The 25646-nt window shown below is 36.9% G+C and overlaps 11 protein-coding genes and 1 non-coding gene across 12 annotated transcripts; 3 read left to right on the top strand and 9 right to left on the bottom strand. All coding sequences in view use genetic code 12, as the record gives it.

The window, feature by feature from the left end:
- Positions 1–67: 67 nt before the first annotated feature.
- DEHA2A07942g (DEHA2A07942p) lies at positions 68–2698 on the top strand (the record flags this gene model as incomplete). Its single annotated transcript, XM_456675.2, has 1 exon — positions 68–2698. The coding sequence occupies one exon, from the start codon at positions 68–70 to the stop codon at positions 2696–2698; it is 2631 nt and encodes an 876-aa protein (XP_456675.2).
- A 528-nt stretch (positions 2699–3226) lies between these two features.
- Positions 3227–3550, bottom strand: DEHA2A07920g (DEHA2A07920p; the record flags this gene model as incomplete). The annotated part of the gene is made up of 1 exon (XM_456674.1): positions 3227–3550. The coding sequence occupies one exon, from the start codon at positions 3548–3550 to the stop codon at positions 3227–3229; it is 324 nt and encodes a 107-aa protein (XP_456674.1).
- A 1383-nt stretch (positions 3551–4933) lies between these two features.
- On the bottom strand, positions 4934–5070 carry SNR19. Its single transcript, XR_003013363.1, has one exon. It is a non-coding gene; the product is annotated as a U1 RNA (small nuclear RNA).
- A 124-nt stretch (positions 5071–5194) lies between these two features.
- On the bottom strand, positions 5195–7501 carry DEHA2A07876g (DEHA2A07876p; the record flags this gene model as incomplete). The annotated part of the gene is made up of 1 exon (XM_456673.1): positions 5195–7501. The coding sequence occupies one exon, from the start codon at positions 7499–7501 to the stop codon at positions 5195–5197; it is 2307 nt and encodes a 768-aa protein (XP_456673.2).
- A 150-nt stretch (positions 7502–7651) lies between these two features.
- Positions 7652–8323, bottom strand: DEHA2A07854g (DEHA2A07854p; the record flags this gene model as incomplete). The annotated part of the gene is made up of 1 exon (XM_456672.1): positions 7652–8323. The coding sequence occupies one exon, from the start codon at positions 8321–8323 to the stop codon at positions 7652–7654; it is 672 nt and encodes a 223-aa protein (XP_456672.2).
- Positions 8324–8683: 360 nt separating this feature from the next.
- On the bottom strand, positions 8684–10162 carry DEHA2A07832g (DEHA2A07832p; the record flags this gene model as incomplete). The annotated part of the gene is made up of 1 exon (XM_456671.1): positions 8684–10162. The coding sequence occupies one exon, from the start codon at positions 10160–10162 to the stop codon at positions 8684–8686; it is 1479 nt and encodes a 492-aa protein (XP_456671.2).
- Positions 10163–10345: 183 nt separating this feature from the next.
- DEHA2A07810g (DEHA2A07810p) lies at positions 10346–12772 on the top strand (the record flags this gene model as incomplete). The annotated part of the gene is made up of 1 exon (XM_456670.1): positions 10346–12772. One exon carries the CDS (start codon positions 10346–10348, stop codon positions 12770–12772), a length of 2427 nt encoding a protein of 808 aa, XP_456670.2.
- Positions 12773–12810: 38 nt separating this feature from the next.
- DEHA2A07788g (DEHA2A07788p) lies at positions 12811–14613 on the bottom strand (the record flags this gene model as incomplete). Its single annotated transcript, XM_002769958.1, has 1 exon — positions 12811–14613. One exon carries the CDS (start codon positions 14611–14613, stop codon positions 12811–12813), a length of 1803 nt encoding a protein of 600 aa, XP_002770004.1.
- A 139-nt stretch (positions 14614–14752) lies between these two features.
- On the bottom strand, positions 14753–17266 carry DEHA2A07766g (DEHA2A07766p; the record flags this gene model as incomplete). Its single annotated transcript, XM_456668.1, has 1 exon — positions 14753–17266. The coding sequence occupies one exon, from the start codon at positions 17264–17266 to the stop codon at positions 14753–14755; it is 2514 nt and encodes an 837-aa protein (XP_456668.2).
- A 3145-nt stretch (positions 17267–20411) lies between these two features.
- DEHA2A07744g (DEHA2A07744p) lies at positions 20412–21983 on the bottom strand (the record flags this gene model as incomplete). Its single annotated transcript, XM_456665.1, has 1 exon — positions 20412–21983. One exon carries the CDS (start codon positions 21981–21983, stop codon positions 20412–20414), a length of 1572 nt encoding a protein of 523 aa, XP_456665.2.
- Positions 21984–23114: 1131 nt separating this feature from the next.
- On the bottom strand, positions 23115–23387 carry DEHA2A07722g (DEHA2A07722p; the record flags this gene model as incomplete). Its single annotated transcript, XM_456663.1, has 1 exon — positions 23115–23387. The coding sequence occupies one exon, from the start codon at positions 23385–23387 to the stop codon at positions 23115–23117; it is 273 nt and encodes a 90-aa protein (XP_456663.2).
- A 743-nt stretch (positions 23388–24130) lies between these two features.
- DEHA2A07700g (DEHA2A07700p) lies at positions 24131–25531 on the top strand (the record flags this gene model as incomplete). The annotated part of the gene is made up of 1 exon (XM_456662.1): positions 24131–25531. The coding sequence occupies one exon, from the start codon at positions 24131–24133 to the stop codon at positions 25529–25531; it is 1401 nt and encodes a 466-aa protein (XP_456662.2).
- Positions 25532–25646: the final 115 nt, after the last annotated feature.

The following is a 25646-nucleotide window of genomic DNA, read 5'->3' as shown; positions in this document are numbered from 1 at the left end:
TATATCTTCATTTATTTCATGTTTTGTTAATTACGTCGTCATATTACACCGAATAATATAAACACATATGTCTACATCTTCGAACACATCGAATAGTGGCCCCAATCGTTTCCGCAGCGACGCTGCTAGCTTTTCACCGAGTGTTCCTTCTCCGGGAGTCATGAACCAGCAAATGCAACAACAACAACATATATACCCTCAGTACATGTATGGGACACCACAAATGGTACCTAACCAGTATTATCCATATATGACACCGTATATGATGCACCCGAACGCACCGTACTCAGACTTCAATCCATATACTCAAGCGTACGGAGGGTACCCAATGCAAATGCCACAGTATCCGGGGCAGCCATATCCAGGAATGCCAAACATGAGTGGAGGAGGAAATATGAACATGAATGCAATGATGAACAACAGGCCTAAAATGAACCATAATAATAAATCCAAGCCGTACATATCTAATTCGAATAGGTCAAGGTCCTCGTCGACAGTTTCGTCGAACGTCCCAAACCAGTATCAACATCACCAACAGACCCCGCCAGTTTCACACCCACACCCACACCCACACCCACAAGATCAATGGAAACATGAAAATAAGCCAGAGAATCCGGCCGACGAGAAAGCACAGACTGACCAGCGTAAATCGGATACCTCATCGTCTACAGATACCAACCATGAAACCAGCAAACAAGTGAAGAAGCATGTCACTTTAGAGTCAACTACAAAGAAGGGTCAAGAGAAAACACCATCGACGTCTTCTAACAAACCAATGTCTTATCCATTATATTTCAACGAAACCGCCCAGGACTTTATTAAATCACAACAATCAATAGCGTCTGAAAGAAATCAATTAGTGAAACAGAAAAACGAAAGATTGAACGAATTTATCAGGTCAGAAAATAATGAAAAGCAAAGCTTAGTAATTAATAGAAATAGTAATATCACAATTATAGATTACAATACCAATACTACTCACAAAACTATTGAGAATAATAATTACAATACTCATAGACCTAATGATAATGATGATAATAATAGTAATAAATTTAATGATAACAGTAATGAAGTCGATCTTGAAGGGGAAGATTCAACAGATATAAATAAAGATAACAAGTCCGCTAATTGGGCTTCATTTTTACAAACAACAGCAACCGTACCAGCCAAGAAATCAAAGTCACAACCGAAACCTTCTACAGGACCTAGCCAAATATCTGCTTCCAGTTCAACAACAGGTATTAGTCCTTCCACAAACAATACACAGGTAAACAATATATTAGCTTTAGATTCTTCTCAACCGCTAGGAATTTTAATGTTGAAGATAATGTTTGATAATAATTACTCAGTAATGAACTCTTACAATAATTGTCCAATTTTCCGCGTAAAGCCTAGAGGATTGACCAACACCGGGAATATATGTTACATGAATGCAATCTTGCAAGTTTTATTATATTGTGAACCATTTAATAAGACTCTTAAGTTAGTTGAAAGTAAATCCATTGGCTCCTTAAGCCAAAAATCAACAACTCCGTTATTAGATATAGTGATTAAATTCTGGAAGGAGTTTAGTCAACCATCGAGCATGAAACCGATTTCTCCAGATAATTTTTATATGAGTTTGATTACACATGAAAAATTCTCACATTTGAAATGGGGTCAACAGGAAGATGCCGAAGAATTCTTAGGATACTTCTTGGATGGGTTACACGAAGAATTTGTTGGATCGATTAAGGGATTGAACACCCCTCAAACTGATTTATTAATTCAACAATTCCAACAGCAAAACGAAGATATTGATCAACTCAAATTAAATGCATTCAAGTTGAATATTAAGAATACTATGAAAATCATTAAGAAGTCCAAGCTGGAAAATCAAGACACCACTCACCAGGAAGAAGTCTCTGATCATGAAAGTAATGGTTGGTCAGAGGTAGGATCCAACAACAAGAAAATCAGCGCTAAGAGAACCGTTGAAATTGAACCATCTCCAATAACAACAATTTTCGGAGGTCAATTTAGATCAGTATTACAAATACCTAAAAATAAAGAAAGCCAATCGATCACATTGGATCCTTTCCAATGTATTCAATTGGACATTTCAGACTCCTCTATCACTACTGTTGAAGATGCATTCAAGCAATTGAATGAGCCAGAGAACATTCCGTACAAGTCTTCTTCTAACAAAGAGGTTATTGCTAAGAAGCAAACTTTTATTGATCAATTGCCTAATATTTTAATAATTCATTTGAAGAGATTCTCATACCAGCAAGAAAAAGAGAAAGAAAGCACTCCATCTAACGAGCAATCATCAAATACATCATCAAATGGTTCAAGACCTTTGGGAAGTATTGAAAAGTTACGTAAGAAAATAGAGTACTCTCATCATTTGACAATCCCTAATGAAGTTTTATCTCCATTATATAAACATTCAGGCAACATCAGTAACCATTATAAATTATTCGGTGTTGTATACCATCATGGTGTCAGTGCAGAGGGGGGCCATTATACCAGTGATGTATTGAGAAAATCATCGGTTTTCGATAACGAGGAGGAATCGAATGATAAGAAGGTTGATAATCAATGGATAAGAATTGATGACACCCAAATTACTGAACTTGAAAAAGATGAAGTATTGAACGGCGGCGACGAAGAAACGACGAAGAATGCATATATATTATTCTATCAGAAGACCTAATTGAACAGATATCAATAATTTTATGGGGAAGGGTAGCCACAATTGAATCGAGTAATCATAATTCCAACACATACTTCTATTAATGTATTATTATCACTACTATGATCATCATCATCATCATCATCATTGGCGTAATATGGCCAAATATTGGTATACTATTATGGTGTTGTTTGTAATTTGTTTCCTGTATATTCTACTAATCTACTATATAGTTATTACAATAGCATACTATTATTTAATCGTTCTCTTCAACTGTAAACTACCTAAGACAACTAAAGGAACCAATTGCTATTATTATTATTATGCTTTCTTGCCGCATAACTAGAAATAATAATGGAACTACATTGTATTTCACTAGAACCGACAGTATCGGTACAATTATATTAAAAGGGTGCTCTGAAGGAGCTCGAAATGAAAAAAAATATACCGATAGAAACTCTAAATACTAATAATCTAGCAGGGCATTTTCAAAAGTAATCGACCAGCGTGAGCCGTCGTCTAAAATCTTAAATAACACAACTAAGTAACTTAGAAGAGAGCAGCAGCGATAGCAGCAACACCAGCAGCAGCACCGACAACAGCCTTACCAGCACCGTTTTCAACAGAAGTGACAGATGGAGCACTGGTTTCAGCATTGCTGGTAGTGTAGGTGGTTGGGATGGTACATGGACCAGTGATGGTTAAAGTGGTGGCTTCAGAAACGGTGATAGTCTTGTTGTTAACAACAACAGAAGTTGGTTCTGGACAGTAGGTGGTGTAGTCAGTGACAACAACATCAGTGGTAACAGTGACGTTAGAAGCGGAAACGTAAGCAGCTAAAGCAGCTGGGATTAAAACTTTTGAGAATTGCATATTAGCGAGTGAATTGGGAACTTGAAATTATACTAAGTATGAACAAGAAAAATAAAATAAATTAAAGAACCGGCGCCCACCTCTTCTTTTATATCTGTGAATCTTATCAATAGCTAGTAATTAAATTATTGTCTGACTAATTAAAGGGAAAGAAAATTTTTTATCGCTATCAAAAAGCTGGACGTATGTATGTCTACTGGCTGTACCTTAATGCGGAAGTATCTTTCCCCAATTGGGTCCCGAGGCAGCTGTGCGGCGTAACTATAAATAAACTTTGAAAAGGTTTTCCGCTATTACGGTGCTGGATCTTGAACCAGAAGAGAATGCAACGTACATGTGGTACAGATTTGACCGTAAATTATGGTTCAACTATGCATATCGTTCAGGCAACATTCCACGAAAGGGTCAATAATCAAAATATCAGATGATAAAAATAGTAATAATTTCTAAGCTGCATATACTGTGGATCTCAATCATAGAAGATAATAGTACGGCAGGACACATGGTAGCGAACAATAGTAAGGAAGAAATTACCGGATAAGCAACACATGGTTAAATAGAAAACTGTGGTAGTGATTTTGAGAATGTGGGATTATGTGATGTGCACATATCATAACATAGAGCTGGACAATTCAAGAGTTCAGTGATTTTTTGAAACTGCACATGAAATGATTTTGCTAAAACTTGTATGCGGCAGAAATTGCTGTTTCAATAATTGCAACAGGTTTCTTTTTCGAGATCGATGAAATCGAAGATACGCTAATATTCCGTGTGTTTTCGAGATGCGCCGTAGATGTTTACTTGTCGTATGTCAGGAGTCATTATAGGAGGTTGTATGATCAGGCTCTCCGTATCTGTATCAGGATTGCCGTAAACAAGAGCAGTTGTTGATAACGGGGTAGGATTCATTTAGTTGTTTAGTTGGGCTGTATATGTGAAGTTTCTATTTATGAACATATGCTGTTAATTCGTGATCTTTAGTCACGCTTGTCTTCATACGTTTGACCGATATTCTTCAAGAGATTTTTTTAATGATGGCACAATACTAATTTATTCGAATTTTCACTTTCAACAAGTAATCTTCTCTACATGCGTTAGAATAATTAAAATATCGATGAACACATAGGCTATAGAATAATGAATTAGGTTATTTTCGGATTTCCAAGGAGATATGCTACAATACTATGCGTGTAGCGATGCCTTGCGAAATATACATATACATCTACTCGATTCTGTGCATCGATATACATTAATTTGGGCAACATCACTAAAACATACTGAAATATTAAGTTCTATATTATAATTTTATCCATTTTAAATCATCTGACTTAAAGTAGTTAAAATTAAATATGAATGAAAAATTTCTATTCATAGAATTAGCTGAAATCAAAAATTAAAAGACCCACACTTCACTAATTATAGAAAAGTTGGCAGAAGCCTTCTTGCAGCGCTGTGCAATGCCAACAAGAAATTCTGGTTATAAGACTACTTGATCTCTTATAACATCTCAAGGTAAGTATGAAGAAAAAAAGTATAACAGAAAACGGAGTTTTCTGGCGGATCGACGACGTTTAAATAGTCGGTGAGACGTGCGGGTAACACTAACTTTGGAAATTATAGTTTTGCATTAAGATCGTATATACCTTATATAATAGACCACTTTGCTAACCTTGTCAAGGATGATCCAACATTTCTAACCAATACAAGCTCATCCTTATGACTTGCTACTATACATCCAATTCCTGATGCGAATCCTAGGTTTAAATTGTAGGAACCACTTGTCACAAATCCAATTAGATCTGTAGGCGGTGGGCAATGGTCGAACGTACCTCTTAGGTATTGGTTTCTGGTTTCGGAAGGAATTCTGTAGATTCTTGAATTATCTTGAATACTGCCTCTCCCTTGAATCTGTAAGTTTATCTGTAAAACAGGCACTTTTGGGAATTCGTCCATATGTTCGAACAGAGACTTGTTGATGAACTTAATATGTTGTGGATTGTGCTTATCATACAACTCTATCGGAATTTGGTCATTAGATTGACATTGTTTAACAAGAGCGATAACATCGTTAACAGATTCAACCTTCCTGATAAGATTTTCATCAAAATTTCCAAATTGGTTTTTGGTACATAATGTACTGTTATTACTAAGGCTTGATGCAAATATCATCTTCTGCAAGAAATCCCAATCACATCCAAATGGACTAATAATGCCTTCAGATATTTCATATTTTGGTCTTTTGGATTTTGGCTTTTTCGCATATTGTGCTTCGGCGATTGTGCTTTTGAACTTGTTTTCTAAATATCCTTCCTTCAAAAATTGAAAATCAATCGGATACAGGGCTCTGCAATGTTCAAAGTTTATTTGATGTAATTGTTTTATTCCACCCGTACTTATATGATGGATCTGATTTAGTTTTAGCCAGATTGGCAATGTCCAATACCACGGGCATATAAGAGTCCAGTTATTTGATGATTTCAATTTGGTGATTAAAACAGGAAATTCGTGCATTTTCTGGACAACTTTGTCCTTTTGAAATTCACGGCTTATCTCCTTTGTCGAGAGTTGGTCGCAGTAGGTATTATTTCTCTTACCATTATCCAATAGTACGTCGAGGGTATCTATATCAATTGTTCTTTCTTGAGATAAGCGAACAATTAAATCGTTAAAATTGACAACGTCAGTATTATAAGGTACATTCGTGGGAGATTTGAAAAATCTTGGGTCTTTAATATTAAAACTAAAGGTTGTTCCATTAGGTACAGAATTGGGGTCATTTAACTTTGCTAACTCAAACCAGTTTTTAGTAATTGGATCTGAAGAGTTTAAATGAAGTACTTTACTTAAAGAATTAACGGATTTGGGGCCATTAAGCTCTATACTACCTAATGAGTACCGACAATCAAAAACATTATTGCCCGTTTCAGATACTTTCAACAATGATTTGACATATTCAAAAAATTCATCATACAACGACGGATGAACTCGAATTAATATTTTGTTTAAATCTTCGACAGAAAAGACTAAGCCCATCCCAATTCTCTTCCCATCCTTAAATAACCAATCATCATAACATTTATGGCCGCTTAATATTTTTTTAGGTATATCCCCCTTTAGTTTTGTAATGATATTCAAAAAGGTGTTAGCTTCCGCACTGTTGACAGTTTCCACGATTAAGCAGTCATAGTACGAGGTATCATATATTATCGTTTCATTTCTTGAAGCCCTATTAGTAGATTTAAAACATTTCTGAGTTGGTTCAAGGGGTATTTGATAACCCCATTTCTTAATCATATGAAACCTCTTTGCGTGCCATACGTGGGTAGGAATCCAAACAAAGTTGTTTTGTCTCTTTGCATATTTTAAGTTTCCTCTTGGTTTAGAGGCAAATGCATTTATTCCCGTATTATCGTACGACCCCATTTTATTATTTAAAGTTGGTTTAGCTGTATTCTTGCAAAGCAGCTTTATTTGTTCATCCAAAATTTTCAATTTTTGACGTAACTTTAACGGTTTATTTTGAATATCTTCAGATGGAATCGATCTTAAGGATTTAATTCTTGATGCTAACTTTAGTAATCTTTTGGACATTTTCAATCTGTATAATTCCCTTCCACGTAAATGCTTCTTTTTGGGTGGTAATCCATTAATTGAATTTTGCATTTCTCTTAATGCCCTGTTTCTTAATCGCTTAGGAATACGCTTAACATTGTGAGATGCAGTTCTTCTTCTTAATTTTCTCGGGAGACTTTGAAAACATCTTGTTGAGGATGCATATTTCGAGTTTAATTGTGATAATTCAAAGGATTTTATTTCGAAGTTTCTTGAGGATAAGAAGTCAGGAACTGATAATTTACCCTCATTAAAGCTCGGATCTGTAAGCTCGGCTCTGATAGATCGACTATTATATAGCTTAGCCTTCTTGTTACTTATATTTGGCTTCGGAGGCATTGCAATTACTGTATTTGCTAGCTTTAGGAGTTTTATGTCTTCTTGATATGGAAATTGAATTTGGGTTCCATCGCTTTTCACGTGTTTTCTTATATTTGGCCATAAATGTTAGACCTATATTCATAAATAATTAAAATACATTCTATACAGTTAATAATATGCAACACTATATAAAGTAGGTAAATGGGTATGCTCTTGCTGCCATTTGGCCAAAAGTTTCATCATTTGATCTTCTAAAATAGTATCTGATTCATCGTCAAAATCATGATCAAGTCTTCTCTGTTTATTTGTATTCCTGAATTCATGGATCATATTCACTAGTTTCAAAATACCCTTGCCTCCTATAACCGCATTCTCGTAGTCATCTTTGATATCAATATTAATAATATGAACAGCTTGTTTGATTTCGGTGTCAGCTTGATCCTTATTCACAAGTCTAACCATAAGGTCATCAAGAACGAGATCAAAACACCTCTCTTCACACGTTATTACTAAATCAAACTTACCGGCAGATGCGTTGTTGTGCCACTTTTCCGGAGCCCTTTTTATATGTCTATTTCTATTAATCATGCGAATGAGCCCATTTGATTCATACATTTTATGATATTCTTGACTTGTCAAATCACGATAGATATCGTCGTAGGGGGTGCCGAATTCATATACATTTGGCTTGTCTACCAGAGGTCCTGGTAACCTTACTGCTGAACCAGTACCAAATGACCTAACATTATAACCAGCATCTTTTAGTTGTTTATGTGATTCCATAGATCTATTATTATTAGCTGCACATACAGTACATATCTTAAGACTATCAGATACCATGGTTTATAGATGTGTTGTGTGAGTCCGAGTTTCTTGGATTATTAATGAATCTGGATCGTCTAATTGCTTTTTGGTATTCTCTTCTATAAAAGAAAAAAGAATGATTCTATCTATATTACAAATGCAGACAATTGGTAATATAGAACACAAACACGATGGCGTTCAGGCGAATTATGAGAGATGAGTATGAATTAAGTACCTTCGTAACAAAGGAAATGGTTAATACAGAGTATAAAAGCCAGTAGGATTTTAAATTCTACAAAATATTTGAGATTTTACACGACCTTAATGGCATATATGTATTATGTCTTGTCCAGCAAGAACAAACAATATAAGAGCAATTATCTAAAAACTAACTAGTCATGGCCTTGAGCCTGCGGTTGAGGTGTACTCTTCTCCTATGCTTGTCTGTGAAACATTAACTGGCTCATCATCATCAAAGTTATCGTCTTTGTTATTTTGATCGATTTCACTGTCAAATTCGTCAGCCATATCAATAAATCCTTCCATATTATTCAAATCATCACGAGAAACGTTATCTATCGTGATGAAATCTTCACGTCTTTGTACATCTTTAGACTCGATGCAGACGAATTCGGAATTTTTTCTCTTAAATTCACTTAGAGAGCCTCTTCTATCTGCCTTTTCTGATGTAGGATGGAAATGAAGTATTTTGTTGGATGATTTCGTACAGCTGCTCTTAAAATCTTCGTAGTCGTTTATGTCTTTGATTAAAATTCCAATCATCATCGAAGGATCCATATCATCAACACTAAGTTTCTGGTACAGATTGGTATGATATGTATCGTATACGGATGTCTTGTTTCTAACAAATTGAGGATAATGAGGATCTAGGTACAACAAGTCATTACCTTTGTAGCCAAAGAAGTAAAAACTCGAGGAAGGCTTACCACCAGCAATTCCTACCGATTGTCTCAAGGCCAACAATTCTAATACACTTGCATGGTACAAGGGGTTTACCTTATCAATACCTAGTCTCACAGGTAGCAATACCAATATTGCATCTGGCACAGGGTTCAATGTTGTGAACATTTGCGTGATAATATCGTCATATAGGTTGCTGCTCTCACTGATAACGACCTTCACCCTCCCAGTCCCATTACTCTCGTAAACATTATCGCATAACCTCTTTATAGATAAGGAAGCAGCATTCGGCCCGAACCATTGTCCTGGTTTGACTTTTAATGGCAGTTCTGATGCCACTTTGATGAAATTATGCAACGAAAATGGCGCTCTGGGTTCGTCCATAAACATATCTATAATCTCGTCGTGCCTCGGACTTCTATCTCTACCATAGCTAAACCCTCTGCCTAGAAAGAGCAATTGATATGTGTTTGCTAGCAATGCCTGGGACGTCCTTATCATGCATCCCCACCCAACATCCGTAGTGAAGTTGTCATTATCAAGAAGCCCGTGAAAATTATTGAATGTGCTGGAAATCGGGTTCCGATTGAAGACCATCGACTGAACAAACGACAACGGTTGGGGTCCATCTAAACACTTGGCGATGGGCTCAAATCCAGTTCTGTACGTTAACCAAATTTTAGAATATATATCTTGTTCTATAACTCCATCATCCACGGATATATCATCATACTTTTTGCCCAATATAACTACTGATTTTTTCTCCTGCTCTGACTCAACTCTTTCGTCTCTATTAAACATATTGCTATCGTTTCTGTCAATTAGAGAATAGGTTGTTGTTATCTGCAGCCATAATTGGGTGAAATTAAACCCCAACTTGGTAGCTTCGTTACATTCATTTGAAGCTATTTTGTTCGAAGAATCACCATGTTCGCTACTATCCCTATTACTCATACTTTACTTCAATACAAATAGTAAACTATTTGCTTATACTTATAAGTTTACTAATTAACCGCTAATATTGCCCCACGATAGGAACACTTTTTTGTGTAATTTGCAATTTTGATAATATCAGCACTTAAGGATTATGGCAATGAACTAATTTAATATACTTCTTTATAATAAAAACACTATATAATGCCGAAAAGAGGAGGTAGAAAGAGCCACCCTAAAAAAGATAAAGGTGGAGGTGGTGGCGGTTCCAATTTTGGACGGTTTAAAACCAATAAGAATAAGAAAAAGACCGGCATGGGCTCATCGAAAAATCATGGAACTCCTAGATCGACAAATATTGATATCCCAGAACTAATGGATCTCGATGACAACGTATATATTCCCGAGATAGATACAAAGGTATCTCAGAGTAGTATGAAAAATTTATCTAGAAGACCAGGACGTCGTCATTTATACGAAGAGGTTGGATACACGGATAAGCACATAGAGGATACATTAAGGCAGCCATTGCGTAATAGACCTATAGAATTCGTTAAGGCTAAGCAGGTATATGATCCAAGTGCAGATCTATTCAAAAAGCTAGGTAAAAGTGGCATTCCGAAGGTTCATCAGGACTTACTCGATAGTATGAATTCGCCACCACTGCAGGAGGCCCATGTTCCCGAATCACCGATTTTGGATATTTTATCTGAGGAAAGCGAAGATGATGCTATTGATGAAGTTGTGGCTCATTTGGCATCATCGAATACGTCGCTTGACTCAGATCTAGTGGGTAGAGGTGAAATATCAAAGACTAATGACGAAGGAGAGTCGGATGATGTAGAAGAGGAAATAGAAGAAGAAGTAGAGGATGAAAACGAAAGCGAGCACAATGAGCATCGTGGAATAGAAAGTCAGACTGAATCAGAACAAGATGAACAAGATGAACAAGATGAACAAGATGAAGCAGAGGAAGTAGAGGAAGAAGAGGAAGAAGCGTTTATAATAGATGATACAGGTGATGCGGAGATTCTAAAGGACCATAATCCTGTAAAGCCACAGACATCATTATTAATTCAAAGTAAATTGCCAAAATCATCAACCCAAAATGATATCGATAATATAGGCGGGGGTCTTGATTATGATCCGGTTCTAAATATTGGAAAGGTTTCTTTGCAAACGAAGAGAGATGAAAATGGCCAATCAACAACGGAACTTATGTCAGTTAACCAATTGAATAAGATATCTACAAAAGGCTTTATTGATGAAAAGAAAATGCTTCCTAACATGGAAAAGAACGTTTCTGACATTTCTGATGATGACTTTGGCGGGTATAAAGATTACATTGCACAAGTTATGCGTGATGGTAAGCTTGAGGTAGACTCCGATGAGTACGAGAGTGAAACTAATTTCGATATCATGGCTTCATCTTCAGATAATGATGATGACGATGAAGACAATGACGAAGGTGAAAAAGATCCATCAGAGATTGAATACGGCTTTCTTCCCGAAGACTATGAATTCGATGTTTCTCAAGTTTCAATCTCAAACGTCAGGTTTGGTATAAATAATCAGCTTTATACAAAATGTGCTGAATTAACGGGATCAGATGACCAATTTTTGTGGATTGACGAGGATGACTTAGTCGACTACGTTTTACTGAAAGGTGTTAGAGAGCATAGATTAAACAGCTTTATGAAGTTTATTACGAAAGGATTAATAGATGAAGAGGCAATCGAAGTCCCTAACTATTCGGACGTATATATTTCTGAAACTTCGGAAGACGAAGAAGAGGGGGCAAATAGCGAAGACGAAAATTTAGCAGCTATGATTGCTTTCACTAAATCACAACAACAGAGCTTTATGGACTTAGATATTCCTTCGACCGAGAGATTGAAAACTAAAGGTAAGGGTAAAAAGAAACAATTAGATCTCGATAGAATGCAACTAGATATAGATATGCGTGAATCATTGCAAGACCAATATCAGGTTCATCGCCAGGCTAAAAGATCAAAGAAACAACGCCGCGAAGATGCAAGATATGAAGGAGGAATTGCGAAACATGATTTATTAGTTAAATATCCTTACTCATTACATATCAAGGATATTTGCTACGAGTTTGAAACTTTCTTACACGATACTTCAAGAGATTCCATGAATTTCCCTCCACTAGACCCACATGGAAATAAAACAGTTATTAAAATATCAAATTTCTACAATATGAAATCATTAAAGTGTGGTACTGGATTGAAACTGTTTGTTAAAGTTTCCAAAAATAGAAAAACGTTTCACTACTTACCAAGATATGACCAAATTGGTAATGTTCTGAGACAAAGGCCAATCTTCAATAGAATAGATCAAAAGAGGCCTAAAGATGAAATCACTAGATCAGATGGCAATTCTAAGAAAGATAGATCCAGAGGTCGGAATAAATCTGAATCGAGTGCTCAAAGCAGAGAAGGAGATATTGTTGGTGCTTCTGCTCCAGAGATCGGCACCAATAATATCGGTAGGAAATTATTGGAGAAATTAGGTTGGAGTAAAGGAGAAGGTTTGGGTGCACATGGAAATAAGGGTATTAGCGAACCCGTTGTGGCAAAAATCAAAAAATCAAAAACTGGTTTAAAATAGACATCAATTGATACTTATGTACATTATTATATATTAAATTAATTCTTTTTTTTCTTACCCTTTTTCGCTTGAGGCAAGGGAGCAGCATGACCTGTTGTCTTCACATGCTGGAAAAGCTTGTTTCTCGATGTAAACAACTCTTTGCAAACTACACAAATATCTGAACCTTTAGGTACATGTGTCGGTAAGTCATCAGATTCAGTATACTTTTTCTTTTTTGGTAGTGCTGCTTGCGGTTGAGGACTAGCAGTTTCTGAGTCAGCAGTCGGGTTCCTCTTTTTTTTATTCTTTTTACCTTTTGGATTGGTTGACCAATCACTATCATCATCCAAAGCTACGCCATTTAGGTTTGAAGTGAGTTTGGATAATTCTCGTTGCAAATCATCATTTTCATCATCTGAGTATGCAGGTGTACTTTTCTTGTTCTTGTTCTTGTTCTTCAGTTTTCTTAGAGAAGCCTGGGGCACTATTATAGGTTCGGCACCATCTTCAAAATCGCTATTTATTTCATCGTCAACTTCAAATTCTATGCTTTCTATTGTATTATCTGCATGTTCTATGACTTGTGGAGAGTTCACTCTATTATCTTGCCCAAGATTATCGTTTGGGCTGTCTGAAACTTCGGATAGGTTGTCATCTTCAGTGTCAATATCGTCATCTTCTGAGTCTAACCCACTACTAGCTGTCTCGAATTCATCTAGATCCACATCATCCTTATCGATACCCAACTCAATCCCTTCTTTTTGCATTTCCCATTTTAACTTGCTTACTACTTTCTTATGTTTATTTGATTGTTCATGTGTCTCAAATTGCTTCTCGGATTTAAAATATTTATTACAAACGAAGCATTCGAAAAAATTTTCGTCTCCCGTTTGTTCGTATTCATCGAATTCACTATCTGAACTAGAGTTATACTCTTCATCTAGCATTTGCTCGAGCTCATGCAATTCTTCTACTGATAGCTGTTGCCAATCTTGGATCTCAAACTTGTTTTGTGTTGCCAACTTCCTTAATTCATCTTGGCGATTATTTTTAATCTGGTCTTCCAATTCCTCTTGTTGCTTCTTCTTCTTTTGCTTTTCATATTCACTTATTCCTTGTTTAACTCTCATGTCTCTCTTCTTTATAAATGCAACAAGACTTCTGACAGTCTCATTGTATTCTTTTCTTGCAGCATCCCTTGCCTTTTTATTTTCTCTTTCCATGAGTCTTCTTGTCCGTCTATCAGGTGCCATGGAGTACCTATACTCATCCTTCCAATTGAACGCCTTGACACTTTGGAAAGATAACCATGTATTATAGAAAGGTCTAACGTGTGAAATATAGTCGCTTTTACTATTTCCAAATTTTGGATATAACAACATCGATTCATCAATTACATTAACATTCGATGCATCGTCGTGATATTTCTCATATTTTGCTAAACCTTGATGCTTGGCATGACTAATTTCCTCAGCAGCTATCCTCTCGAATAACCTACTAACAACATTATAAAACCCAACCTGTGAATCGTCTATCGTTGTATAGAATGAAGGATTGAAATATCGTAAGATCTCTTCAACAGATATACTTGGAATCACTAATTCATTTTCATCCACTTCAAACGTATCTTCATCTCTTAAGATTTGGGACTTATGTGAGTCATACCACGATCTTTCCTGGGGATCTGATAATACTTCGTATGCTGCTCGTACTAATGCAAACCTGGCGGTAGCACCTTCAATGTCGTCAGGATTTTTGTCAGGATGTAATTGAAGGGCTTTCTTCCTGTATGCTTTCTTCAACTCTAAGTCTGTTGCTGTAGACTCTACCTGCAATAACTCATAATAACATGTTTTCATACTTTTATGACTGACTCTAATTAATGTATTTGGATTACTTTGGATTATGTATCTGATAAGATGAAAAATTTATTTGCTTACACACAGGAACAAATATTCAATAAATATTACCCTATTAATATATATATATATACCACTATTACCAACCTCTTAAGTGATAATCATCTAAGCATTCACTTGTATCTGAATTTTTATTTACAAAATCCCCATCGTTGATGACTTTCAATGGCAATGGGATTTTACCCAATTTATAATCAATTAAGATGGACTCCTTTAGAGACTTACTTAATTCCGTTGAAAGCATAGATCTTCTGGTTGATTTTGGGGACAACTTTATTGACCTTGGATTATTGACATTTATGTTGTCCTCTGAATTTGTGGTTAGGTTTGATTCGGATTTCGCAATTGGATGAGGGTCGACCTTAAGATTAGGGTCCGGGTTGGTAACGGCACTTGTTGTAGAATTAAAATTAGAATTAGAATTAACCCCAGCACGATCTTTAAAGTATGGATCTAGCTTCTGTTTTTGTGTCGAAGCCGTTCTTGAATTAGGGGACATAGGCAAGAGCGATGGTGATAATGACTTGGAGCAATCCAGACCTTGTGACGAGCCCGGATTACGTGATGTAGGTTTAAGTGACTCTTGTTTTTCTGTACTCACATTAAGGTCCTTTTTCAGTTTGTTCTTGGAGTTAAAAAGTTGACTTAGATTTAGTGAGCTTCTAGATAGGAGACTCTTAATCGAATTGTTTGAGAGAGAATCTGAGTATTTGTTCAAGCTAGACGCTAATGTTATATTGTCATTATGTTCGTTATCATTAACCTTAGTATTGGAATTATCGTTATTGATACTATTAGTATTACTAATATCGGTAGCTTTAGTCGTGACATTAAAATCAGAAACTCCAACAATTGATTTCTGCTTTCCTGAGAAATCATCTTCGTTATCTTCGTTATCTTGATCGTTCGTGTAATCATTCAAGATATGTTTTTGAACCAAATCATTCTGGTAATGAGGATAGTTTTTAGAAATATCTGTCAATGATGTATGTTTTCTTGAAAATAAAATAGATGGTCGGTTGATTTTATTCGATTTCTTATTCGAGTTACCCTTATTAGAGCCATGATTTGTCTGATCTATTGTTATGATTCCCGTCGTAGATGACCTTTTTAATAAAGGCTTCGCGTTTGTTGTACTAAACAGAGATGTTGATGACGATGATGCCATTTCATTTAAGAATAAACTGGACAATAACGATCTTGGTTTACTGATTGGTGGAGACGAACCTCGTTTCTCATTATCTTGTATAGGAATTATATCTGTAGACATGGAAGAATTATTCGACATTGGATTTAGCCTCTTGTCAAAAACGAGTTTCTCGTGTGGGATAGGCTCATAATTTTTCTCGTCTTCGGATGAAATAGAAAGCCATTCACTATCATTATCATTACTCTTTCCATGATCTTTGATGATCATATCCGAATCATGAGTTTGTGACTTCTTCTTAGCAGCAGTATCCGGTGATTCATTCATATTTCCAGGCTGGTCATCAAAATCATCCGAGAAAGGGTTATTATTGGATGTACTTTCGCAAATTGTATTCTTTGCATCATTTTCTACATCCAGTTGATCTTCATCCAGACTATCATCATCGTCTTCCTCAGAAATATCAGTTGACAAATAATCGTCATCGTTCGAATTGACCTGATTATTCTGTTCCTGTAGGTTGTTAAACAACGAATCCTGCCTCTTGATTTTAGAAGGCGATACGTTGTCAAACGATCCTCCCGTTTTTGAGAGTAGAGGGCTTGATTCGTTAACTGGCTTATGGCTTCCATTGCGATTACTATTAATACTGTTACGATTGGTATCATTATTCTCCGGAGGGGATGGTGAGTTGGCAATGTAGAAGATATTTCTATTAGTTCGACACATATTTTCATCGACACCGTCTGCATTGATATCCTTCTTTGCCAGTAATGATAAAGATTCCTTGCTTTTAGAGCACAGCGACGCAACAGAAATATGATTTGGGGAAAAGCCTCGCACAAATGAAGTCTTGGATCTATTTAAAGGCGGCTTGATTTCTGCTTCCTTATTTTGTATATCTAACTGGGGCGGAAAGTAACCAAATGCAAAATTAGGTTCTGGTTGATCATATGTATTTATCTTCTGTATGTTGGATTCGTTGACTTTTTTATCCTGTTCGTCGCTATCGCTCGACGCATAGTCATCCTCTTCCAATATGTCAGATATATCCGAAATGTCCGATACATCTTCAGATCCATTCTCTATCTCCTCAATTTCATTCTTTTCGCCCACAGAGCTATTCTTCGAGCTGTGGGAGAACAATGTACTTTTAGACGTATTCAGAAATAATGACGGCCTGCTCGACAAGAATTGCGACAGTTTCGGTTTCAAGTCTGACAAAGAGTCAACATACAAGTCCTTCATCACATCGCTATTGGCTTCATTATTCAACAACACTTTTTGGTTTAACATTCTCCACGACCGATTACTCAACCGCTCAGTCGATGAAATCTTCGGACAGCGTATTTGGTTGTTGGTAATTTTCCACAATTTATATAGCGATTCACCACATTGTGTATCATAGTCAACCGATAGATCTATGGTTGTCGAACCCATGCCCATGCTGTATTTTATTTAAAATTTTCTATTTTTTTCCCCTTGTGTTCTTTCGTTATCAATTTGAATTGATCTGTGACTCGACGGAAAGGGGCGGTTACTGGTCTTTATTCTCAAATTTTACCTCTTTTTTGTAGCCTCAGTTTGTCAATGTTTAATACATCAAGCTGTTAATTTAATATACTTAGTATGTATATATCATATATGAATATTTGCTAAATTACTAAAAGTTTCACGTTTATTTATCAATTCATGACCAAATTAAATTTTTGCATCTGTTGACGGTTTCAAGATTTGAATGACTGGCTCAGCGTGTCACGTGAAAGGGCCCTCTATCAGATAACTCCTATTAGTGTTCACTAGGAACAATAGATAGGCGGATGATGAGGAAAGGTCCACGCACGACGAGTGAGGGAGGACCGTGTATTTAGTAGTGGCGTCGGCTTTTATACGATTACAGTTGGGTTTGCGATGTCTGAATAGTGATATTCTTTCGAGTGCGCCTCTGCGAAGTTAGTAGTCATGGAACTCAGTGACGTATGCAGAAGACGAATTGTCGGTAGCATGTGAATTGAAGAATAGTTTGGGATGCATGTAGGGGGTAGTTGAATGACTGGAGATATTCGGTATTAAAAAGAAGGGTCGACAGGAAGAAAATGGGGGTCCAAAGTCCGAGGGGCACGATTTTGCAACTAAATCTCGATTTGGGGTGAGTTCGATTTCGGGCCAGTGGTAGACGTAGACTGCGTTTGGGTGATTGATTGGGAGATTAGAGGTGAATTTATATAGAGACAAACGAGAATGAGGCCCAGTGAGAGTATAAGGAACAAAATATTGATTTGGCCATGAACCGAGTTAGACTACAATGTGGGTCGCCGAAGCGCATCCTTGTCTTACGTCAACAATGGCCAATGGTACTTCAGTAATACCATATTATTTTCTATTTGGCTAAGCAAAAATGATGATAAAACTACTGGTTGCCTGAGTGCAGAACGATCGATGCAAGATACGTCGGTGTAACGTATTCTTAGAACGGTAATGAAGAATTGCACAAAACAAGAAAGTTAGGCTTAAACAAAAACCCTACACGCCAAATAATGGGTGAATTAATCATATATATTCGGATAAAATGTACATAATCATAATGCATACCTGAAGTTAGGATTTTGCTTATCGGTTAAATCAGCGAATTCAAGATTCTCGACTTTGACTTTGGTGTTGAAATTTGCATCCAACCGTTTATTACAGGTCCAAAATACTAACCAAATACAAAAAAGGGTAACCAACGAAACAGAAATACATATAACGATGCCGATTTTAGCACCCGCATAATCCGGTGCTTGGGCATCTATAAAAGTTTGAGGGCCTATCAAATTACCGACACAATATGCGATCAAGTTAATGGCATTTACTGTGACCTTTTTAGTGTGACCCGCTGTATTAGAAGCAATAATAGACAAAGTGCAAACAAAACCAATTGGGCCAATAAAATAAAGACAAATGCCAGCATATTGTACTTTGTATGAATTAGCGAAGGAAAGCATACATGACCCGGTTAAACTGATTGACAATCCGATTGCAGCCCAGAAGAGACGATATGGAAAAACCATTGTACCACTAGCTAACAAGATACTCCCAGTCCACATTACTGCACCTTGGGGCATTTGCATTAACAAGGATTCTGATTCTGAATAGCCCATACCCGTTAACAAAATACTGCCAAAATTAGTTACTCCACCATTTGGAATATTATTGGCTATAGCAAATAAAGCGACGAGCCACGTTTGAATGTCAGTTATAGCTTCAATGAATTGATCTTTCTTGAAATGCTTGTTACCAAAACCTTGTTGGTTAGACCTTATTCTTTGCACAACAAGATGCTTTTCCTCTCATGTCAAGAACCACGCCTTTGTGGGTGTATCTGGAATATGGGCCATGATTGCAAACCCAAGACCGATTGTTAACACCCCTGTAATTATGAATAGCAATTTCCACGCTTCCATAGAATAAGAATCTGCATTGACGTAGAGATTATAGGCAATAGCTCCAGCCCCAATTACAACACCAAGACCGTTACAACTGAACCACAAAGCAGTTCTCATAAACTGTTCTTCTCTCTTATACCATTGACTAGTTAAGATGACAAAGGCTGGTGTGATTGAACTTTCTAACATGCCCAATATGGTACGTAATGCAATAAACCCAGGATATTCAGGAACTGAATGCATACACATGATGAAACCCCACAAAATGATACATACTGATACGGTTTTCGAAACAGGGAACCTTTGTAACAAAAGAGATACTGGAAATTCGAATGCTAAATATCCGATATAGAAGGAAGTCCCACTCCATGAGTATTGATCACCAACCATATGCAAATCCTTCCTCATTCCTATTACAGATGCGAAAGAGTTCGTCATCTTGTCAATGAATTGAAAGCAATATAATAGGCACATAATGGGCATCAAGCATAAGTCTATTTTACGAAGGATTCTTTTATTCGTAGCTTCATCTATTTCAACTTCTTTTTCGCCCGTAGCATAATTCATAGCTACATCTCCATCCGCTGTAATACTAACCAACTTTCCAGTTTGTGGTGACATTATTGATGTTATAATATTGTCTTCTGCATCTACATTAGAATCTTTCTCCGATACAATGTCCAAGACGTCGTTTTTACTTTTATCTGTTCTCATCATTATATTATATTTGGCTGCTACCTACATACTATAGACAAATGGTCGTATATTCATCTATTTAAGTAATCTCAATTGGTTGGGGAAATATGGTTGTCCCCACCATCATGACTTATCCAAACTGGATACATTGAACGTAGAAGCTCATAATAGATATTTTAATCTTGTACCCCAAATCGGTTTCTCCAACCCAGTATAATATTATACGCAGTTTTCCAAGTTGCGAATACCTTAAAAATGCAACGGAAACATTTACCGATAAGACATACGAAATTAGTTTTAGCCACACGCAAATGTGTCGTAATGCTTTACCAAAATACTTTGTGATACTACTTGTATTACAATCGCCAATCTACGTCATAAAGTGATCTGGTATCCATGTTATGGATAATATTGTATTTGTTGAAACAAAGTCGTTGAGAAATATGTGCTTCAAATTGCAAATTATTCTATCATAATGCATACCTAAAGTTAGGATTTTGTTTATCGGTTAAATCAGCAAATTCAAGATTCTCGACTTTGGTGTTCAAATTTGCATCCAACTTTTTATTACGGGCCCAGAACACAAACCAAATACAAAAGAGGGTTGCCAATGAAATAGCAATACATACGACAATCGCTATTTTACCACCCGCATATTCAGGCGCTTGTGCCTCGATAAAAGTTTGTGGACCGATTAAATTACCAACACAGTATGCGATTAAAGTAATGGCATTTACTGTGACCTTTTTAGTGTGGCCTGCAGAATTAGAAGCAATAATAGACAACATGCAAATAAAACCAACTGGCGCAACATTCCATAGACAAAGTCCAGCGTATTGAGCTTTATATGGACCAGCAAAAGAAAGCATACAAGAGCCGATTAAACTAATTGAGATTCCGACGGCGGCCCAGAAAAATCGGTAGGGATAAAGAAGCGTCCCACAAGCAATCCCAATACAGCCACACGTCATACAAGTGCCCTGGGGCATTTGCATCAATAAGGATTCTGAAGTTGAATAGCCCATGCCTGATATCAAAATACTACTAAAGTTAGTCACCGCACCATTTGGAATATTATTGGATATTGTAAATATAGCGAAAAGCCAAGTCTGAATATCAGTTATAGCTTCAATGAATTGATCCTTCTTAAAATGCTTGTTACCAAAACCTTGTTGGTTAGACCTTATTCTTTGCACAACAAGATGCTTTTCCTCTTCTGTCAAGAACCACGCCTTTGTCGGAGTATCTGGAATATGGGCCATGATCAAGAAGCCTAATGCAATTGTTAAGACTCCTGTTATTATGAATAGCAATTTCCACGCTTCCATAGAATAAGAATCTGCATTGACAAAAAGATTATAAGAAATAGCCCCTGCTCCAATTATTTGGCCAAGACCATTACAGCCGAACCATAAGGCAGTCCTTATAAACTGTTCTTCTCTCTTATACCATTGACTAGTTAAGATGACAAAGGCTGGTGTGATCGAACTTTCTAACATGCCCAATATGGTACGTAATGCAATAAACCCAGGATATTCAGGTACTGAATGCATACACATGATGAAACCCCACAAAATAATGAAAGTGGATACAGTCTTCGAAACAGGAAACCTCTGTAACAATAACGACACAGGAAACTCAAGCACTAAATATCCAAGGTAGAAGGAAGTCCCACTCCATGAGTATTGGTTGCCTACCATATGCAAATCTTCCCTCATTCCCATAATAGATGCAAATGAGTTGGCCATTTTGTCAATAAATTGAAAGCAGTATAATAAACACATAACTGGCATCAAATACATATCAATTTTACGAAGAATTCTTTTATTCGTAGCTTCGTCCATCTCAACTTCTTTTTCATCCATAGTGTAGTTCATAGCTACATCTCCATCTGCTGTAATATTAACCAACTTTCCAGTTTGTGGTGACATTACTGATGTTATAACATTATCTTCGACATCAGTGTTATTTCCTTCTGCAGCAATACTTGTTTGAACCAGAGCACTCCTATCATTTTGTTTCTTATCTGTCGTTCTCATCATTAAGTGAATATTTTTCCGCTCTAAAAGGTCCAGTAAAAAATCGTACTATTTCATCCCTATTTAAATATTCTCGATATAAAACATGCTCCATTGCTTAATAGTCAACCTGTAATATCGGTATCATGAATACTCTTCGTAAGCTTCTTTCAATACCAATAGGATGCACCGTTTCATTTTTCCCGGCCTTAATCAATGATTACCAACTATTGGTCAAGTCAAAATCTTACACAGAATCTTGACTCGAGAATCCCCAATAAGGTGACATGGTTGACAATTGTTAAGGTAATGTAAATAGATACGGATTTACTTTCCGTATTACGAGTGGAGTAATAATGGGGACGCAACATTTACCTTAAGCGAAAAGAAAGCGACTGAAATATTTGCAGCGATATCGAAATTACTAATCAATAGTGAAATAGTATAACTTTTGCATACCTTCTCCTGTATGAATTACGATACGAATGGTCATTTTGAATAATATTTCTTGGTTGGTGGAAAGGACCCCACTGGTAATTCAAATATGCGCGTTTATCTTTCCCAGTATTCTCCAGAAAATATGACGGCTACCAATGCTCCCTTTTCAAGACTTGGGGACAGACTCGGAAATTTTACGTAATGAAGTACTTGAATATGTCTACTTATCGGTTGTCTAATGATTCCAACCCAGAAATGTTATGAATGAGTCGAAAAAATATTAGTAAAATAATTAGGAGGATCGGTAGATGAGGACAGTTAAGAATAATCTCTATTGTTGTTTGACCATGTTTATACGGTTAGAGTCTAAACATCTTTTTCTCGTACTTCTGGTTACAAGGTAGTCCTGCCGAAGACACTATCTTGCTTGTAAGACCTTCTATAATTCGTTTATTATTTGTACTCTATTATTATTGCCACCTTTGCATCCAATATGTGTTCATTCTTAAATTATCCAAATGTCCAACTTGGAGCTTATAATGAAGTTGCAGATAATCTGTAAGTGACAATACCCCTATGAGATGCTGATGATCCAAAACACCATCTAGTTCCATTGCAATCAATCAAATTATTAGTATGAAGTCCTATCGATTGCAACATTTTACCAATTGGCCAATTTTCGCATAATCCAAAAGCATGCGAAGTATACAACCCGTGCTAGGGCCCATTTTGTGAAATGAAACCATTGACAGCAGCACAACATTGCAATTCTTCATTTCCAAGCGTGCCTAACGAATTTAAGTGATCAAGCCCCAGAAACTTTATCCATGTCAACTTTGACACGATACTTCCGGTCATGCTGCGCACCGTTCTAAATCGAAAAAGATCACAGTTTGTTTGGTAAGTATTGCCACATAGATTGAGTATGATGTTTCTGACAAACAGGTAGTGGCAATATCGAATGAAACTAACAAATTGTTCTTTGGGCATAAAATGCTTATCGACCAGGTATACGAGTCGTCGTTCCTGAATCGGGACTAAAGGCTCATTTTTTGGATCTTTTGTTGAATTGGACAGCCAATGCACGCAGATCCGGAACCGAGTATATTGAGACCTTACATGTTATCACATGAGTTTATGATGATCAATGTAACTAGCAACTAGCGCAATACGTATCCACCGGTCTCACACAGCAAAATACACTACTAGGTCCACACATACGAGTTAAAATAGCCTATAGTAACAGTACCATTTCTCCCGATCCACAGTAACAATTTATCAAAGAATTGACCTTGTACAATGCTTTTAGCGCATTCTGGTCATCCTCTACCGCTACTCTAGTCCCGCATTAGTCTCGAGTACTCTTCTATGCAATATATATGAACAACTCATCAAATACACATGCTACAAACATATTGTACACGCCAACTGCCCCTCTACACTCTACATATACCTCCTAATCTATCAATACTTCTGATTCTTAGTCTGAAGCCATATAAAAAGCCGTTGACGGATCCTTCTGCTTTTCATGTGAAGTAGTTCATACCGAAAAATTTGGAACTCCCTCGTGATTCAGATAGCAATCCAACAGATCATTTATTTAGCAATCGTTTATAGCAATCCTTTATATGGATTTCTATATATAATCATTCGGTGACTCCGTTAACCATATTCACGATTTTTGAAGTTTTTTAGATTAATAATTTAAGAAACATATTTAAGATACTGGAATTATGTCAAAAGGTACTAAGTCTTTATTAGCGTTAGCAGCAACTGGTGGTGCAGTTTATTGGTATGACCAAAATGTTCTGGAAATTCTTCCAAGACAGCAAAGAATTCCACCACAGCCAGCATCTACTGGCGAAAAGATCAACCGTAATATAAATAGACAAGTTGATAAGTTGGATAACAAGAAAGACGAATTAGTTGACAAGGTTTCCAGCTTCACTAATGAGCAACAAAGAGAAGCGCAAAAGGCATCTGAATCGACACTTGACTCAATTAAGAACTCGAGACTTGTTAACAACATTAGTGGCAGTGTCACTGATTCTAGAAGGAGAATTGAGGCTAATGTCGACCAAGACAAGAATGTTTTGTACAAATTGACTGATAAGTACATTGACTTCGTCAATGACATTGGTGGTTCTACCACGAACCAAGTTGATCAATTGAAGTCGACAGCCAAAAGCGACAAAAAGCGTGCTGAAGATAAGGCCAATTCGTGGTTTAACTGGTTCGGAGACAAGAAGGACGAGGCAGCTAACAATTTAGATAATAACTACGACCAAGCTAAGAGAGATGCCGAAAAGAAGAAGAATGAGTGGTTCTCGTGGGGTTCTCAAAAGAAGGACGAAGCAGCAGATAGAGCCAACGCAGAGGCAGAAAACCTCAAGAAAGAGAAGAATGCCTGGTCTGCATGGGGTTCTAAGAAGACCGATGAAGTAGCTGACAAGGCTGCAGAAGAAAAGAAGGCGTGGACCTCATGGGGATCCAAGAAGGCCGACGAAGCCGCTGACAAGGCTGCAGCAGAGAAGAATGCTTGGTCTTCTTGGGGATCCAAGAAGGTTGACGACGCTACTGACAAGGCTAACCAAGAAGCTGAAAGACTCGGAAAGGAAAAGGATGCCTGGACTTCATGGGGATCTAAGAAGGTGGACGAGGCTACTGAAAAGGCTAATCAAGAAGCCGAAGCACTCAGAAAGGAAAAGGATGCTTGGGCTTCATGGGGCTCCAAGAAGGCTGACGAAGCTGCTGACAAATTCAATGAAGAAACCGAAAGACTTAAAAAGGAATGGGAAAATGCAGACAAATCAGGTAATTCGACTGCACAGCAATACACCAGAGGAGCAAAGAACTCTGAGAGAGCTTTTGGTGATGCTGGTGATCCATTGAGCGCCTCATACGTCCAAGGTAAAGAAAGAGCAATTGGAAACTACGAAGCAGCCAAGAAAAACTTAGAAGACTTAACCAACAAGGCTAACGCCAATGTCAAGTCACTTTTCCAAAAGGCTGAACCTTCATCCGATGAGAGATTGAAGCAAGCTCAGGAAGATTTTAATAGCGCATTCCATAACTTGAGAAGTTATGGAGCCGATGTTGTGGAACAAATTGAATCCAATTTTAAGAGAAATTAAGTTATATAGATAGCAATGTAAAATTATTCTTATTGAATTATGTTTCTTGAACTCTAATAAATTATCATTTAAGACTTAAAATACTGTAGAACTGGATTATGAAACTGAGCGTGAG

Source organism: Debaryomyces hansenii (genome assembly GCF_000006445.2).
Source record: "Debaryomyces hansenii CBS767 chromosome A complete sequence".
NCBI lineage: Eukaryota > Fungi > Ascomycota > Pichiomycetes > Serinales > Debaryomycetaceae > Debaryomyces > Debaryomyces hansenii.
The sequence above is the reverse complement of the archived record's forward strand: the minus strand, read 5'-3'. Positions and strand labels throughout refer to the sequence as shown.